This window comes from Molothrus ater, chromosome 5 (assembly GCF_012460135.2).
Source record: "Molothrus ater isolate BHLD 08-10-18 breed brown headed cowbird chromosome 5, BPBGC_Mater_1.1, whole genome shotgun sequence".
Lineage (NCBI taxonomy): Eukaryota > Metazoa > Chordata > Aves > Passeriformes > Icteridae > Molothrus > Molothrus ater.
The window spans coordinates 40,113,488-40,131,131 of record NC_050482.2 but is presented as its reverse complement, the minus strand read 5'-3'; the positions used below and the strand labels follow the sequence as shown (position 1 = coordinate 40,131,131).

Genomic DNA, 17,644 nt, shown 5'->3' with positions numbered 1-17,644 from the left:
ATATATATATATAGCTAGATGTACAATTAAGTATGCATATTAAATGCAACCATCCTGTTATGAAAAGGGTTCTTTTGCATCTTACAACACAAAATACATCACAACAAGAAGTCCTCCTTGAGCACTAAGTGAGCACAAGTGTGCTCACTTAGTCTTGGCAAAGCACTACCTGGTACAACTTCGGATTCATTCTTAGAATTATCACAGTATCTGCTCTTTCTTAACAGGATCAGTCTCTGCTACTGCACAGACTTTGTATAGGAAGAATATGTCCAAGAAAAACACGGAGGGAAAACAAACACTCTCCACTAATACAGCATACAAGAGTATATAAAGCACAACACTGTACATTTCCATACTCTACATGCAGATGTTTCCTCATGATTTCTTATCTTGAAAGAAGTATGCAAAATAAAGTGCTCTCAGTGCCCCTGTTCAAGCAAAAACCTTCAGCCATCACTCCTACTGTGCCACACAAAGAACAGCTGTCCTTAAATCCTTGACCACAGCAAGATCCAGTGCAATCTGTATTTTGAAGCAGAATTGTTTCAGTTCCACTACACAAGCAGGAAAAAATTTGATAAATTATTTTAATCACCCTCATCACTGAAAATTCTCACCTGCATCACTTGGACTTTTTCCTTACAGAAATACTTACAGATAGCCTGAGGCACAGGCATTAATAAAATAACTCTTTATTCTGGAATCTTGTAATCTTCCCCATACTTACATTTACCCGTGTCTTAGTTCTTTATTTTTATGCTTTAGAGTCATTTTACTTATTCAGAAAAGAGTACCCTAACATTAGGATTCAGTAGTAAGAAACTGAAGTTTAAATCATTTTGCTGTAAAATAAACTCCTGTGCTTTTTCACATCATTAACAATTAGAGAGCATAGCATCAACACAAACTGAAACCCCCTGCCCATAGTAAGCTACAACACAGAGAACAACAAAATCTACAAATTTCAGTCTGCAAGATGTTCAGAACAAGCCAAGCACAGAACCAAACTGATAGACTGACATACCACCAACTGTGCCTAACAGAGTGCTACCTTGCTCCAAGCTACTGCATCCAAGCCTTTCAAGACACGTGTGGTACTTATCACCATGGTACCTGCAGATCTGTACTATCCAAATTTCCTGCTTTAAGAAGCCTTCTTCTCTAACACTGTTGTCAAGCAGCACCAAGATCCAGAGCTGCAAAGATGAGCAAACCTTTTTTCCTGCAAAACTAGTTTATTTCTGTACATATCAAGCCAACAGCTCAGAATGACAATAGGGTTAACACTTATCTTAGCGATATATGGACAAAACACAAAAGAAGTATTCCGATACAGTTTGTATTTTCATCATTAACTCCAGTTACTCAACTCCATCAGGGTAATCCCAGGTTCCACTCAGAACACATACAAACCTACCCGTTCAACATTAAACAAAACTGATTTAGTGAGACTTTCACAGAATTGCAACTTTTAGGAAGGATCTCTGGAGGTCATCTAGTCCAAGACGCACCACACTCCATTCAAATAAGCAGGTTCACCTGGAGCAGGTTGCACAGGATTGTGTCCAGGTGGGTTTTAATTACCCCTGGAGGAGGAGAGTCTCCACAACTTCTCTTGTCTTTTAATCAAAGCAAGTACAGTGCTACAGCAAAGCACACTCCAGAGAAACCAAAACTGCTCTGGCTAAGCAGCATCTAGACACCTCATAGTTCTTGGTGAAAGGGAAATCATATAAAACAAGTTCTTTTCTTAAAGCCTAAGCCATCATTTCAAAATAGCCAGACCCCTTATGAAGGCTTGAACCATCCAGCACAACAGACGGTCAAAGATGTGGCTTCAGCTGCCACAGGTTTGCCATGATAATGAGCAGGAACGGGGAGGGAAGGAGCCAAGCAGTGACAGATTAGTGACTTGCAGCATCACTCAGGGCCATCCTGACACACAGCCCCAGGCTCATTTGGGTGCAGCAGGCACTCCTCTAAGGCTTCACCTGCCAGCCATACTCCATAAGCCACATCACCACAACCATCTCCATAGCAGGAGCTGCTTTCAACAGCCAGGCAGAGCAGGAATGTGCCTGGCAGCAAACAGAAGCACAGACAGAACTCCAGGAGATCCAGCTTGGCTTTGTCTTTTTTACCATGAGTGCAACAATGTGAGGAACCATTTTCTTTGTGGCCTTTCCCCATTGTTAAGTCCTTCATCTTCTGGATAAAAGTATATTTTGAGAACTCTCCAGAAGCGTGATGTTTATTAAAGAGAAATACTAACATTTTTAAGAAGCCAAGTGATTTACATGCAAGAGATGAGTAATGTACTGTGAAATGGAATAGAACATATAACTACTCTTTTCACAAAAATAGAAAATTTATTCAAGTACACTGGTGTTACAAAGAAGCTACAAAGAACTGTGCTAAAAAATAAGAGCTGCTAGACACAAAAATGCCATTTGATTAAATTTTTTCATTATGCTTAGTACATTTTCTTTCAGCAGGCTTTATTTATACAGCCATGCAGCATTTAAATTATTTTTTTGGCACTGGAACCTTAATTCAGATCAAAGTGATTTTAAAAGCCTAAGTTTTCTTCTCCTTTAATTGTAAAAATGTAAGACATCAGAAGTTTAATTCTAAATAATTGGTTAAAAAAAGGAAACCTTTCTTCTGTGACTAATGCTAATTTTGCCAGAGCAACACTCTTTTCTTACTTTAAAAAAAAAAAAAACAAAACAAAACAACCCCCACAGACAAAATGACCTTTAAAAGTTTCCTCAAGTACAATTGAAACTGTCTGAAGAAAATGAAACACATACACTGAAAATTCATGGAATTTATTACAAAGAAATTCTTGTTATAATTCAAGATTTTGCACTTAGGAAATACATAGATATAAGCATACCATACCGAGAAGTATCTTCCCAGGAGGTGTACCGTGCTTCTTTTTGGCATGAGAGCTGGAAGGAGGCCTGGAAAGCCAAAGAAAGGATAGCAGAATGGGAGCAACCTTGCTAGAGACTCACAAACCCAACTTCCAAACCAGAAATTATTTCAGAGAGTTGCCCAGGATGATTCACCAACTAAATACTGGCACCAAAAAGGTCAGATGGGCCAATACAGAGAGGCTTACTCCAGGATATAAATATTCTTATCATTTTAGTGATACCTAGAGTGCTGATGTAAAACACACAAAATCAGGTTTGTTAAGATCCTGCCTCATATGTGAGTCTAATTTCTTCATCTTCTTATTAAAATATTAAAACTATCAACATTGTTGCTACTACTAAGTGGCAATATCAAATAAATACAGTATCATATACAAGAGAAGGTATGACAGCACCTTCAGTGTCACATTACTATTGGAAATGAAAGGATAAAATAAGTCACAGTGTTCCTTCAATTTTTCTTTATTTGAAAAGAAAAAGATCTATTTTTAAAAAGTATATGAAGCATGAAAAAATGAGTATAGCACAGAAGGTTCATAACCTACAGAACAACAGCTGCAAGTTCCACCCACAGAGTCACACCCGACACAATATGGGCTCCTACTTCAGTAAGAGAAATCCACAGTGATATTTGGAAACAGGAAACTTAGGAAAGTTACTCTAATGGCCAGAATTGACTGCAGGCATCTCATCTGAATTTCCAACTGGATCTAATCCTCTTCTCAAAGTAGCCCAGTACAAGTCCCCTCAAACAAAGGAGCCAGCCAAGCATAACTGATTCTGACCCAGGAAAGTTGACAGGCTGTGAAATGAAACCAAGAAGATTCCAATGTTTCCAAAGTGCTACAATATCACAAAGACTAAAAATACCAACAGGATCAGTCTGCAGAGGAGAAACTACTAAACCAAAAGGAAGACTTTTAAGTGTATTATTTAATGTGCTCCTTTGCAAATTGGGCAGCAAGAACCTCCCATGTATTTTCAAAGGCCCACCACTGAAAACTCACTCTGAAAACAGTATCAAACTATATACGCACACAAAAGACTTGGAGAAACAGAAGTGGCAGACTTTTGAAATTCCCACTTCAAGATTTCATGTGAGAGACTGAAACAAATAAATCATTTACAAAAAAAAAATTTAAAAAAATCAAATTATCCTGGATCCCAGATTAAGAATGCCAGTTCTTCCCAGTTTGCCTCCAAGATGTTGGTTATTATTTAATTAATAGCATGTTTCAATGCAAAGCGTCTACTAAAACCCTGTCACATGTATAGGTATTAATATAGTATAGAACTCCAACTCGACCACTCACAACCTCACTTAGAGCAGGTTGAACCTTAAGCATGCTACAAAACACCTCTGGGAAACATCCTGGGGTAAAATGCAGGCACAGGAATTACAACATACATGGTTCCAAAACCAGTCACACACTGAATATTTACGATTGAAATGACAATGGGACAGACCTCCCCTGCCTGCCTTCTAGAGGTAACTTCAGCACACAGCAATCTTTTCTACACACAAGCTGGTTTCTTCCTGAAGTCTTTCATCTCCTGTTGGAATCTGGATGAAGACATATCAAGGGGCTCTTTGAGCATAATAAATGCCTGGATTTCAGGGCTTGGTTTTAACTGTGATATTCCACAATAAAGGGCTTGGCTGACCCCTATCTACAGACAGGTTTTTATTTTCCTTAATTCTTAAAGATCTTTATAATGGACAACATCCAGTGACTCAGAGGTTTTTCCTCTTCCCCCACTAAGTATTTATGTCACCTTAAAACTGCTTCAAACATCAAATTTAGGAAACTATTTTCAGTGGAAGAGTATTTCTAAGTACTTTACTCATACACTGGAACTCCATGCTGGCTTTTTTAGTATCAAAGTAAATAGCCATCACCAACTTCAAAAGTGGCTGAGAAAACATAAAAGCTATTTTAAAAAGCATCAACTGAGAAATATTCCTGCATAGAAATTGGAGGCTGGATGCTGCAAAGGCACTCCTGATCCATCATGACACTGGAAGCCCACACACTTAGCCAAGCACCACCTCCTAAATAAAAATACCTGATTCACAGAGAGCCATACCACTTTGAGATACATTCCCTTGTATCAGAGGGAGAGAAAAATCTTGGACAAGCAGTTAACTCAAGTTACACTTAGAGCAGGCAGCCAAGCAATTGGAAACACTATGTACAGAAATTAAATGCTATCTCTAAGTTGAGGCTGCAGATAAACACTTGTGGTATATCTTTTAGTTAGGTATTTGAGAGTGTTCAGAGACTGGTTTCCCACTTAAGCACTGAGTGCAGGTGATTCTACAGCAATGATGTGGAAGTGGCACACTGGAGTCTGGCTCCTGGGCCCAGCTTCCAATATTAACTGCTATATGTAAAAAGCCATAGAGGTGAGAAGACTGCACAGAAATCTAGGAAGGGCATTGGCTGCTGTTGAGTGGGTTTGTTTCCATGACAATTTTGGTCATTGAATAGTGACCCTGTTTCAAGAGTTCAAGTCTTTTTTAGGATTTAAGTATGCAAATTACCAAGCTGCATGAAAATAGCATACAGGCACTGGCAGGGACTTCACAGCAATAGTTCTGCTACCAATTACTGCGCTGTTCCCCTGAATGAGAATTGGCCTAGCCAACTGAAGCATGTAGGAGCTAAAAATCATACAATCCTCTCATTAGCAAAATAGCCTAGGGTAACACTAAATTCAGAAACACCCATCCTGGACACAGGATGCTAAATTCAGAAAAACGTGTCCTCCCTTGAAACCCAGGTCAGAGGTCAGGGCAGGGCTTCTGGGGTCTACTGAGAAGTTGGTGAATAATAAAAGATTCCACAGATCAGTCCAGTCATCTAGAAGCAATGGTTTGTACAATCATATAGAAAATCCCCATTCAGTCATCTGTCAGTCTCTGGCTTGCTGGGCCAGCTGGGACTGGGAGTGCTGCTGAGGCCAATGTGCTTAAATCCTGGACAGAAGGAAATGATCTGAGGCAGTCAACAGTGACCCCTGTGAATATATTAAGGAGCCTTTGTGGCAGACTAATAGCAAACCTGTCTGTTGGAAGAAAGATGCCATAAAAGACAGGGTCTCAAATTTTAGCATACAACAGAATTCTGCTATTTAATATAATGATAGTATATATACCCAAAGTGTTTTTACAGATTACATCGATTCTTAACAGTTTTTTTAAGCATTGATATGGGCCAATTGAATAAACTACTGGACAAAAAAAAAAATCAGAATAAGATAGACAAAAAATCTTATGCTGAAAGCACAATATTTCCATTAAAACAAAAAGCAATTTAAAAGATGAAGAGGTAAAGGAAATAAGGGACATGAAGACAATAAACGACTACTATTTACCTCCAACTGAAACCTGCCACTATTCTTGAAAAATTTCCTCAGCAACTAGGACAATGAAGGCTAACAGAGTAATTCACAGTGTCCTAGGAAATACAAGGATTAGTATTCAAGGAAGCCACTTTTACTTTTTCTCCCTCTCGAAGCTTAACGAGGCAAGCTTAACGAGGCCAGGAATGGTCAGTGAAGCATCATGAGGAACCTTCCCGAGTTACAGAGGCTGGGTCACAAAATTTTATTGGCTTCAAACAGTTTGATTTACCAATTTTCTTTTTCCTTGAAGTAAAACAGAGATTGAGAGATTACTTGATCCTTGGCTGCTGCCCCAGTGATCCAGCTTGTTTCTTTGTTTCACAATCAGCTGTCATACACAAACAGCAGCAACCCTGTGCTAGCCTGAAGCATCCTCTGAAGACAGAGCCAAGTGCATGTCGCTGCCTTTGGAGATGTCATGTCGCTGCCTTTGGAGATGTCTGTCATAAGCCATTCACAGGTTCACAAAATATTGCAATTGTCCTGAAGTAACAAACGGAGCAGCAGTGTTGACACGCTAAGTAATAATTAGGATGCCAGTCCAAAGAAACACTTTCCTCTGACTCTTCAAGTTTCATTCACCAACAGGCTAGCCTTTGGGGAAAAATGGTTTAGTATGGAGCTCTGCAGAGGGTGAAACTGGGAAAGAAATTGCAAAATTGACACCTTCTTACTAGGGAGGGACTGCCTGTACAAAAAATAACAGATCTTAACTCTGGATGACCATCCCGAGACAGGATAAGCACCTGATCTAGCAGATGTGAAATGAAATCCTACTGCCATCCTGACTTAAACAACCTGCCCACAGAACAAGCTCCCACTCAAAAGGATCATAAGGAGAGTTTATATCGTCAGTCACCCCAAGGAGAAAAGCAGAAGGAGTCAAAGGTTGCCAAAGCCTAAGGCAAACAATAGGCTTCCACAATCAAGAGAAATTTCAAAATTTATTTTAAAACTTTTAGCATAAGGTTCAGGTCTCCAAATAAAATGCTTCCACCTTTCAAACAATCATTTCAGACAAAAATTAGGGTTAAAAGAACAGATAAGGAAATGGGCACTTTTAAAAGGCTTCTTTTCCAAAAAGCAGACTATTATCCCAAAAACTGAGTAGAAACGATAAAATATACAGAAATCTTTTTTTTTTTTTTTAATCGAACATAAAACACTGGCCCAAAGAACAGATTGACTTCTACATAAGTAACAATAACACTAAGCATCTCTGCCTTCAGATTTAGTCTCTTTCTCCAGCTTTTTTTTTTGGAGCAACTCTCACCACAGGTTGCCAGCAGTCTTGCATCAGTTTCAGCATCAAATATTTCAGCTGAAGAAAGAAACTACATAAACAAACAAACAGCAAAGTCTGATTCAGTCAGCTTCACAGAAAAAAAGAATAAAAGAAAGAAACAAACCTAGCAGCAAACAACAAGGGAAGGGCAAACTTCCAGATGAGGAAGCAAAGGAGCTCTAATTCATCACTCTTGCAGCTATCAGATGGTTAACAAATTGAGATGAGATACTTCTGAGCCTTTCAGCGACTTTCGCTCTGGCAAACTTAAAGGATTCAGAAGTGCAGCTGGAATACATATGGGAGATGTTGGAGAAAGTTGAACACTTGAATTTGTAACTCCATTGTGTGCTGGAAGAACTTCCTGCAGATGAGGCGCATCCCGTCAGCGACTCAGGGAGACTCTCCGTCTGCTAACAGGCATGAATTTATCCTCTGAACCAGCTACCAGAAGTGACATGCTTTATGTTAGTGTTACATATGCAACAAGAATCTTAAAATAAAGCCAGTGGGGACATAATTTCTTTTTTGCTTTCTGTCATCTCTATACTACAGTAACTTAAATGGAAAAAAAACAAAAACCAAAACAAACCACCCACTGATATTTTGGATGAAATTAAGATTGCACATTTGGATCAAAGTGTTTCATTCAACATAATTTTTCATGCAGAAACCTTTTTTAAATCAAAAGCCAAATACATATTTAGGTTATGCTCAACATTTAAAAAAGAACTGGTATTAATACAATATTATTGTGTCGGGTTCATCCCATTAGACAATCAGTTGCCAGTTCACTTGCTTAATACTCAGCTACAACACAAACTCAACTACAAACCTTTACTACACAGCCTAAGTTACTCAAGCATCTTCTCTAAGTTATCTTTACTCCTCTATGAATATGTTAAAACTCCTGTTTCATATAAAAATTATCTTTATGGTGGTTTGAAATTAGCATGCAGAAGATGGAACAGAGGGGACAAAGGGAAAACACTACAGAGAAAGCACACAGGCCCCTGTCTCCCCATCATCCACCTCCTGGAATTCAGAAGATTGCAGGTACCTGTAAACTAGAGCTACTAAAAGCTACTGGAGGGGCGCACTCAGAGCTGAAAAATTGAGAAGACGACAAAAAAGGGCCATAAAAATCACAAATGTAAATTAATAATCAAATATACACACACAACAAGGAGACAGATGGCAAGTAATTTTCCCCAGTGAACTTACACTTGTTCTTCTAGTGCACGTATTTGGGTCACTTGCTAGATTAAATCTCATGTGGCAGACCCAACAGAGGTACTGTCAAATGTGTATGGGCTCAGCCTGTTTTAAAATGATGCAAGTCTGACACTTCAGGGTGAAAACATTTAACAGGATTTTTGCAACATAGTCTGGAATATAGCCCAGCGACTTTGAAACAGGACTGATGGATATTTTCTACCATCAGCAAGGCTGCCCCATTCAGGCCTGCTAAATAAAATGCAGTGTAAGCTAGAGAAAGTTGGTCTGTGCTACCAAATTTCATGGAAGAGCCCTACACAGACAGAGACAAATCTGTACTCATTTTCCAGAACACTGATTTTGACAATGTGTCACTGAGACAATACATCACTCAAGGTTAAAGCTTCCTACCATACTCCCCCTAAAATATGCCTTTCTTCTGAGATTTAGAAGAAAGGACCACCTCAACAGATGAGCTGCTTCTTCCATGTTTACTGTAACAATGCATGACCTCGGATACACAGAGCACTAAATCTTCCCCTCCCCAGCCATGCACTGACAGTGACCTGTCTTAGTCAGCACAGGCCACATGAAGGATGACAGCTTCCGTGTAAGGCACTTGCAGGTCAAATTGCCAGGTGGGCTGGTGGGGCTTAAATGGCAGGCAAAAATGGTCATGCCTATGTGCAAGCCTAATTGCAGCAATGGGTCTCCCTCCTGTAAGACTGGTAGACACTGGCATGAAACACAAACTGTGTGTGCAGAGATTAGCCCCCCCCCCAGCCTTTAATCTGGCAAGAAACTGGATTTAACACGGTGCAAGAAGCAATATCTTCAATACATCTGCAGGAATGGAAATTTCATTCCTCTCTACCCTGTTACCAGTTTCAAGATGATTTTGCTTAACAATAAATAAACCTTCATTAACAAACAATGTGAGCTACAGTAGCATTAAGTATTCCCCCCCCTTCTTCATTCATCTCTTGTTTTGGGTTACTGCATACCACATTCAGCTTAAAATAAATAAGTAAAAAGAGGGGGGAAATATATCTATTTGCTTCTAGCTCTAGCTGAACAAGTAGGTTTTGAGCTGGAGAGGTGAAACTCCAAGTAATAATCCACACACGTAACTAGAAATTATCACAGCTGTCTGTAAGAATTACAGCGGCAGGGACAAGGGTGGCAAAAGCTTATGTTTTCTAGGTCTACATCTATAGAAAAAAAAAAAAAAAAACAAAAACATCCAACAACACTGGCGTTTGTGTTTAGAAACTGACTAGAACTGACAAGTGACACTTTCATTCAAGGTAAGCAATAAGTCAACTGCTCAAAAATATTGGGATTGCACTGACTACATGCAACATATCTGCTTAGCCCAAAAGAAACGAGTTAAGCAGATTAATGACAAAAAGTAAGAACATGTATAAAGTCAAAGCCCAGACTACAAGCAAGTTTGTTATATCACTGTCCATAGAGTCCTTAGTTTGGTGCCATGCTGCTGCTAAAATATTACATCTTACCACTGGAAAATTGATTTTGCTATAAGAAGTTTTATGATGCCACTTAATCTTGCCCAACCTACATAAAAAAATACAGAAAGCAATTACAGACACCCTTTATGTAGTAAGTTTGATCACTATATTAAAAAGAGAACAGTTGATGTAATTTCAATATAATAGCAAAGGAAGTAGAATAAAAACCATGGCAATATGCTGCCCTCCTGAAACAAGACATTGCTGGTTCCTAGCTCAAATGCACAATCTTGGTTCAGTTCAAGTTAGTAGCATGATCCATCTCCTGCATGTGTCCTGCAGCTCCAGCATCGACCTCCTTTTCTACTGTTACATTTCAAGCCAGCTCCTGCGGGGCAGCAAGATTCTGTGATTACACTTAAAAGAATACTCTGAGTCTGAGCCTGCCTCTTTGAATAGATAACCCTTTCTAGTTCAACAATTACTAGCACGAAACAGCCCTTCTGCCTTGTCCCTTCCTGTGCTGCAATTGAAAAACATCCTAATTAGATGACCCCACATACAGATATGCCATTAACTGGCTTTTACAGCACTCTATTCAATGCCTAAATCTTAGCTACAATGATGAGAAGTACTTTATTTAGTTAGGAGGTAAACACATTAACACAGCAATCTTTTAGAATACCTTTTAAACAGTGTGAGATTAGTACTAGCAAAATCTGTGTGTGATTATCTTTTCCACACTTTCAGAGATGACACTCAAATAACATTTTTTTCTAAATGTATTAAAGCACACTCAGGCAAGATCAAGAGTAACCTTGACATCCACATCAACAGCACCAGAAAGTACTTCATACTGCTTTCCATGCCTAGTCCATTTGAACTGGCCAGCAGGACAGGCTTTTAGGTTTGTGCTTGAACAACCCAGGTTTTGCCCAAACATTGCAATATATGCTATGTAGGGTTATGTAAATATTCCACAACTCCTGCAGTTCTTAACTATAATAAGGAGATCTAAAATAGCATCACTGTATCAAAATATTCACTACTTCCTATTGATCCAACTCAGACCTCACATTTCAGGGAAACGGTAGACTTTTTTTATTGTTTATGAATGAAGCGTCAAAACTTTCAAATAGGTTTAAGAAAAATCACTTAGAAAATTGGAAGACTCACAGAAACCTAAACCACTTAATTGCTCACAGGGCTTCAAGTACATGTAAATGACCTGGAGGGCTGAAGCCTGAATTGCCACATTCTGCAGCCAACTCTGTTCCCAGCCAGAGACCTATACCAGGACGAACACTTGGCATTTGCTTCCAGTATAATAGGTTTAATAGTAGCAAGCCATGAAAAGAGGGGGGAGTATTCTGGAAGCGGTGACAGATCTTAAACGCGGCAGGTGCACTGTAATACCGCTTAAGGGAGGAAAATTCCAAGTTTAGTAACTAATTACTGCAGGACAGGCAGGTTATTTTCCAAGGCAAATACCTAATCAAAGACGCATCTGACCCTTTCGCATCCCATCAGCGAACCGGGAAGTTCAACTCATCATCCTGATCAGGCACATCCCTCGTCCCACCTCGCCGTGCTTCCTCCCGTTTACTCCTCTCACACCAAAGGCTCCAAGGCACCAACCCTGCCTGACAGCTGCTCAGGGAGTTCGCTGGCACCGTGAACCTGAGCCATGCCGTAAGACCCTCCGCTCACACAGCCACCCAGGGCACTCCTCGCTCGCTCCCGCACGGGCAGCCCCGCACGCGTGGCCAGCCGCCGGCTCCCGCGGGATTCCAGCCGCGCCGCCGGGATGGGACGAGGCCGGGAGAGCCGCCCCGGGCCGAGCCCCCCACCCACCCGGCCCCGGGGCAGACGGTCTCCGGCCTCAGAGGGGAGAGGCTGATGAAACGCTGTCAAAGTCAATCTCGGCTCACTTTTTGGATGGTTTAATTCCAATGGAGCATGAATCACCCCAGGACGGTTAATAAGTTTAGCCAGGCGTGCTGTTCTCCCTAACAATACATTATAATTATGCATCTGTTTTAAATGCGATCAGATTAAGTCACCGGAAAAGGCGCAAATCGAAATTTCCCCCGACTAAGAACAGCGCCTTTCCGCAGCTCCGGCGGGCAGGTACGGCCAGGAGAGGAGCAGGTGGGCAGCCCGAGCCAGCCCAGCGGCGCTCCGGGCCGGCGGGGCTCCGCTCCCCGCGGCCGCCCAGCGCAGCCCGGCAGCGCACGGCAACTTCCCGCGGGCGCTCGGTGCCGGCGGAGCGGGGGAACGGGACGGGAGGCAGCCGAGCACCCCGCTGACACCGCGCATGAGGGACCAGCCCAGGACATGCCAACTTGGATCGGCGGGTCCCCGCCCGCTGCATGGGGCCGGAGAGGACTGAGTCCGAGCCGTCAAAGCTCCGGGACCCTCCGGCGCCGCCCCGGGCACCAGGAGCGGGGCGGCCGAAGCTCTGCTCCCGACAGGTGAGGAACCCCCGCCCGCCCAGCCCCGCCGCTTCCCGCCCTACCTGTCATCGTAGCAGAAGTCGGCGCTCAAGGTGTTTAAGTATAGGGCGAGCCCCAGGGCACTGCTCAACAACTCCGCGATCATCTCTCCGCCTGCCTCCGCCGCCGCCGCCGCCTCTCGCACCGGGGCAGCCTCCTGCCCTGCCCGGCCTCCCGCTCCAGCCCCGCCGCGCCTGCCCCTCGCGCCCCCCGGCACCGCGGGGCGCCGCTCCGCGCTCCGCCGGCGGCCACAGCCTGACGGCGTCCCCCGCTCCGCCGCCCCTACCCCATGGCAGCGGGGCGATCGGCGGCGACAGCGCAGTGGGCTGAGCGGAACGGGACTGAGCGGAGCGGGGCGCGGCTCCGGCTCCCGCCTTCCTCCCGCGGCGCCCCGGCGCTGCCGCAGCTCCGTTCTCCGCCCGCGCCCCCCTCGCTGCCGAGCCGGGCACCGCCGCCGAGGCTCTGGGAGCGCCCGCGTGGGGCGCCCCGGGCTCCCACCGCGCCTGCGTGCGGGCCCGCCCCGCGCGCCCGCCCCGCGCACCGCCCCGCCCCGCCCCGCGCGGCGGCGGCGGCGGAGCCGGGCCCGTTCCCGTTCCGGCCCCGGGGCTCGGGCTGGGCCCTGGGCCGGGCCGTGTCCCGGTGCCAGCTGGGCACAACCTGGGCTTATTTCCCTTCCCCTATGCTCCTTGTTCCATTTTCCTGTTCCATTCTCTTTTCTCTTTGACTTTTTTCCCTTTTCCCTTTTTCTCTGTTCCCCTTTTCTCTTCTTCCTTTTCCCGTCTTTATTTTCCTTGAGTTTCCCTTTCCCCCCCTTTTTTTCTTTTTACTCAGCCGTGCTGAATAGGTCAGAGTAGTAGCAAAGAGAAGGGCTCTACCTATATTGGGGATGGATGCCAGAGCAAGGGGCTCCACACTTGCCCACAGCCTGCTGTTTATCAGTGTGAACATCCATAGGGAGCATTTAGCTTAGCTTACAGATAACCAAAATCACTGAAACTTGGCAGAGAGGGTCGGAAACAAACACACCCCAAGGCAGGGAGTGCTGCAAGCTTGTGCTCCCTCAGGACATCCCCACAACTGCAGCCCGTGAGAGGAGGGGTGGGTATAGCCAGAGATGCACACTTTGAGTAGAACACATAAATGGACTGGAAAGGTAAGCCAGCTATGGAAAATAATCCACTGAAACCATCTTCCAGAATTCATGGGATATAGAGGCATGAAGTTATGGAAAGGATTTGAGTCCATCAAGCTGATTATTTCTTTTTTATAGAAAGTTTTTAAAACATTGCCTCCTTTCGCTGCTAGCCAGCCCTTTTATGTAACTGTTTCCTCATGATTTCCATCAAGTGGCACATCATGCTGTCCCAGAAGAATGGGAGTCTGTTCATCAAGCTGTGTCTAATAAATTGGGGAACTTTTAACAAGTTTTCTTTCTCCCCTATGTGATTATTTAATGCTGTTCTTTGCAACCTCGAAATATACGAAATGCATTAAGACCTCTTTTCAAGCAATGCTCAAAGTGCTCCTGGGAAGTCTGCCCCAAGTGTCACAAACATCTCAGCTGCTTCTACTTAGATTCAGGGAGTGTGTTATCACCATCAGTGGCAGTAATTGCAGACATGGGGGGAGGGTGCATTTTTTTCAGAACATTAAAGCTTTGAGGGGCCTTATTGAACCCATTAGCAGATCACATTGATCTGGCATTAAACTTTTCAGCCTGAAGCACTGAATATAGTAACCTAGATTTTAAAGAGTTGGTACTCTTTGTCAGAAGACCTGTGATCCTTCCTTTCAGACACCAATTCTCAATATGCTTCTGGACCTACTGCCAAGAGCCCAGTGATCACAACTTAGTCCTCCTTGCTGCAGTGGAATTGCTGAATTCACACACTTGGTTTGTACAGCTCCTTCTGTAGAACATCCTAATAAATTCTGCATAAAAAGCAGTATAATTGCTGCTGAGTCATAATGGCAGACGCCTCTTGTTATCCATCAAAAGCATATGTATTTTTTCTTCAAAGAGGTAGGACTACAGACTGGAGTAGATGGGGTCTGGCAGAAAAGCTTTAGAAACAAAATAGATACTCCAGGGAAAAAAGTTTAACAAAGGCAGGCACTGTCTAATAAAAGCAAGTGTCAAGAAAGGGTGGGATGAAATGTGTAACCATGTAGAGTGCTTGTTCCCCAGGACAGCCCAAGTGCTCCAGGGTGGCTGGAACCAGCCTGTCCAAGTAGATTTATCTACACTACAAGAATCCACAAAGTCTGTATCTTGCAGACACATTTCTTGTTTCTTGCAGAAAGAAAGGGCAGGCTTCCTCCCAATGGCAAGAGCTGTCTCCAGTGGAGATAACCTGCTTTGTAGAAAGATACAGATGGCAAAATGTGCATGCAGCACCCCCCCTGTCAGCTCTGGGACTCCACAAGCCAGGCCACACCAGGGGCAACAGCCGGAAAGAGCCAGCGCAGAAACCTGGAGACAAATTGAGCATAAAAATTATTGATGCTGTTAAACAACGCCACAAAAGAAAACAAGAGAGTAGAAATCAAATAATGATAAAAGAATTCCTTCCCTTCTTAGAGTTAGTTAAAAGTATTAAATGCATGTAGTTATAAACAACATGATATTTTACTTTATCATTGAGAGATATCGGACAACATTCTGACTCATAGCAGATTTACAATGTGATGTACACGAACCACAAGGTGTCAGAAAAGCTAATTTAGAAGTTCAGATCTGTCACTAAGCAAATATTTTGAAAACAGTCTTCACCTCCAGCAAGTCACAGGCTGTGGTGCCAGGGAAGAGGGAAGAGGTGTAGGGTTGTAATAACACATAATAATAACAACAGTAATTGTAAAGACAACTAGAGTTACTTGGTCTAACAGCTGATCTACTGTGTAGACCCTAGTAGGCAAATTCACTTTGTTTTGCTTTATTGCAAATATGACAATCAAAGTTATTTGTTCTAATACCAGTTGGGAAATTTCTTCATTAAAGACATTATGGACTCTGAGTCACCATGCTACAAGATATTTCACCTAAATGGTGCCTGAAAGATTAAGTTGTGGCACAGCATGTAGAAATACATGTCTGTCACAGTGACAGATTTGGTTAACCGGTCACTGAGGCTGAGACCTTAAATGTCAGGGTAATGCATGTGGTACAGATCCCTCAACAGATTAGATTAGACACTTCAATTTCTATACACTGGGTTCATTTGCTGGAGCTTGTAAAAAATATTTGTGCCAACTTCCTTAAAGCATCTGAGAAGAAAAAGGCTTGAAAGCTGCTGGGGTTTTTGATTAGAATGAGGTAACTGGATATTAAATGTTACTATAGGAATAATTGGATAATAAGTGGATTTTTTTTTGCCAGTTCTTACGCTCAGATACCATCAAAGAAATGTCATAACATACTGTGCCAAATCTTGAACAATCCAAATGACACCCAAAGATGTAGCTTAATGAACCTCAGAAATGTAAACTTTGGTCCATTTTGAAACACCCATGCAGTCAAGAATAAACTAGTGTTATCTAAGGAAGGAAAAAAATACTTTATTTGATCAAAAATGCAGAAAAAGGAGTAGAGGAGAATGCTTTAGCCAAGTGCTGCTTTCACAATTAGTCACGAATCCATAGAGGTAATGTTGTTGGATTCTGTGGACTAGGAATCCAAGCTGTTGTTTTCCTTTCATGCTAACAAGATCATGTTAATCTTCAAAGACACCAGTATTTCTGCTTTCTCTAAGAAATTGCTTTTTGGTTGGTTTTTTTTTTTTTGGTTGTTTGTTTGTTTTGGGCTTTTTTTTGGTTTTTTTCCTAGTGTTATGATAATAATAATAATAATATCAGCAATGACAGCCAAAGCAAAAATAAGTTGCAACTCCAAAACTGTAAAATTTCATGGAAATCTGTATGAAATATTGTAGATATGACAGTAAAAGTTAAATAGATGCAGGAAAAACAAGCACACACAGGACTTTCATCAGTACTTGGAAGAGATTTTAACTGAACACATTTCTTAAGGATGTACATTTCTGGGAGGCACCAGTTCCTACTTTAGATCAGTCAGTGGAGCTAGAGTATTGCTGCAGAGCTGGAGAGAGAGAGAGGGAGAGAAAGGGAGAGAGAAAAGCAATGCATTTTTAACTTGACCTAATCTAATTATGCAGACTCTCTCTACAGAGAAAAAAAGGCACTTCACGGGAAGTTTCTTCTATGCACAAAACATGCAGGAGCATTTGTATGACTCATAGGTAAGCATATCACAGTGGCAGAGAAAAAGGTAATTTTTAGTCTTTTTTGAATTTTCAAGGATTATTTTCTTAATATTACTCCATTCTAGACTAATCCTAATCTGCTTTGCATATTTATCTCCCATGTCCTTTGAGATAGCTCAGAGAGAGATCAAAAAGAGGTTTTAATCCTTCTTGTTCAAAGTAAGTGACAGTATAAACTTACTAAATGCAGCTATGTCTATTTGTCATCTCCCAGAACATGATGCTCTTACTGTTTTTCTCATGCTTTATAAAAATAGCAATATGCCAGTTTTGGGGTTTGGAATTTGTTTGGTTTGGTTTGATTTGGTTTGGTTTCGTTTGTTTTTTTTAGGTTGGGCTTTTCTGTAGTTCTTCTTATCAAAACAGCTCAAAGAAATACAGATTCTTAAAAGGTGGCTCTGGAAGTAAATTAGAATTAGTCTCATTTTATACAGGTGGAAATCAAGGCAACTGGCATTTGCGTCAGTTTATCCAAATCATATGAGAACCCTTTAGCAGAAGAGGAATCTATCCAAGGTCCCAGCCATGATTCCAAGTC

At 42.2% G+C, this 17,644-nt stretch overlaps 1 protein-coding gene across 1 annotated transcript in view; it reads right to left on the bottom strand.

Moving 5' to 3' along the window:
- The window catches only part of TMTC2 (transmembrane O-mannosyltransferase targeting cadherins 2), a 234,217-nt gene extending 220,957 nt beyond the window's left edge, over nt 1-13,260 (bottom strand). The window contains exon 1 of the mRNA XM_036401042.2: nt 12,847-13,260. Coding sequence (XP_036256935.1) covers nt 12,847-12,929 — 83 coding nt within the window. The 5' untranslated portion in view covers nt 12,930-13,260. The remainder of the gene's footprint in view (nt 1-12,846) is intronic.
- Between the last annotated feature and the right edge of the window lie 4,384 nt (nt 13,261-17,644).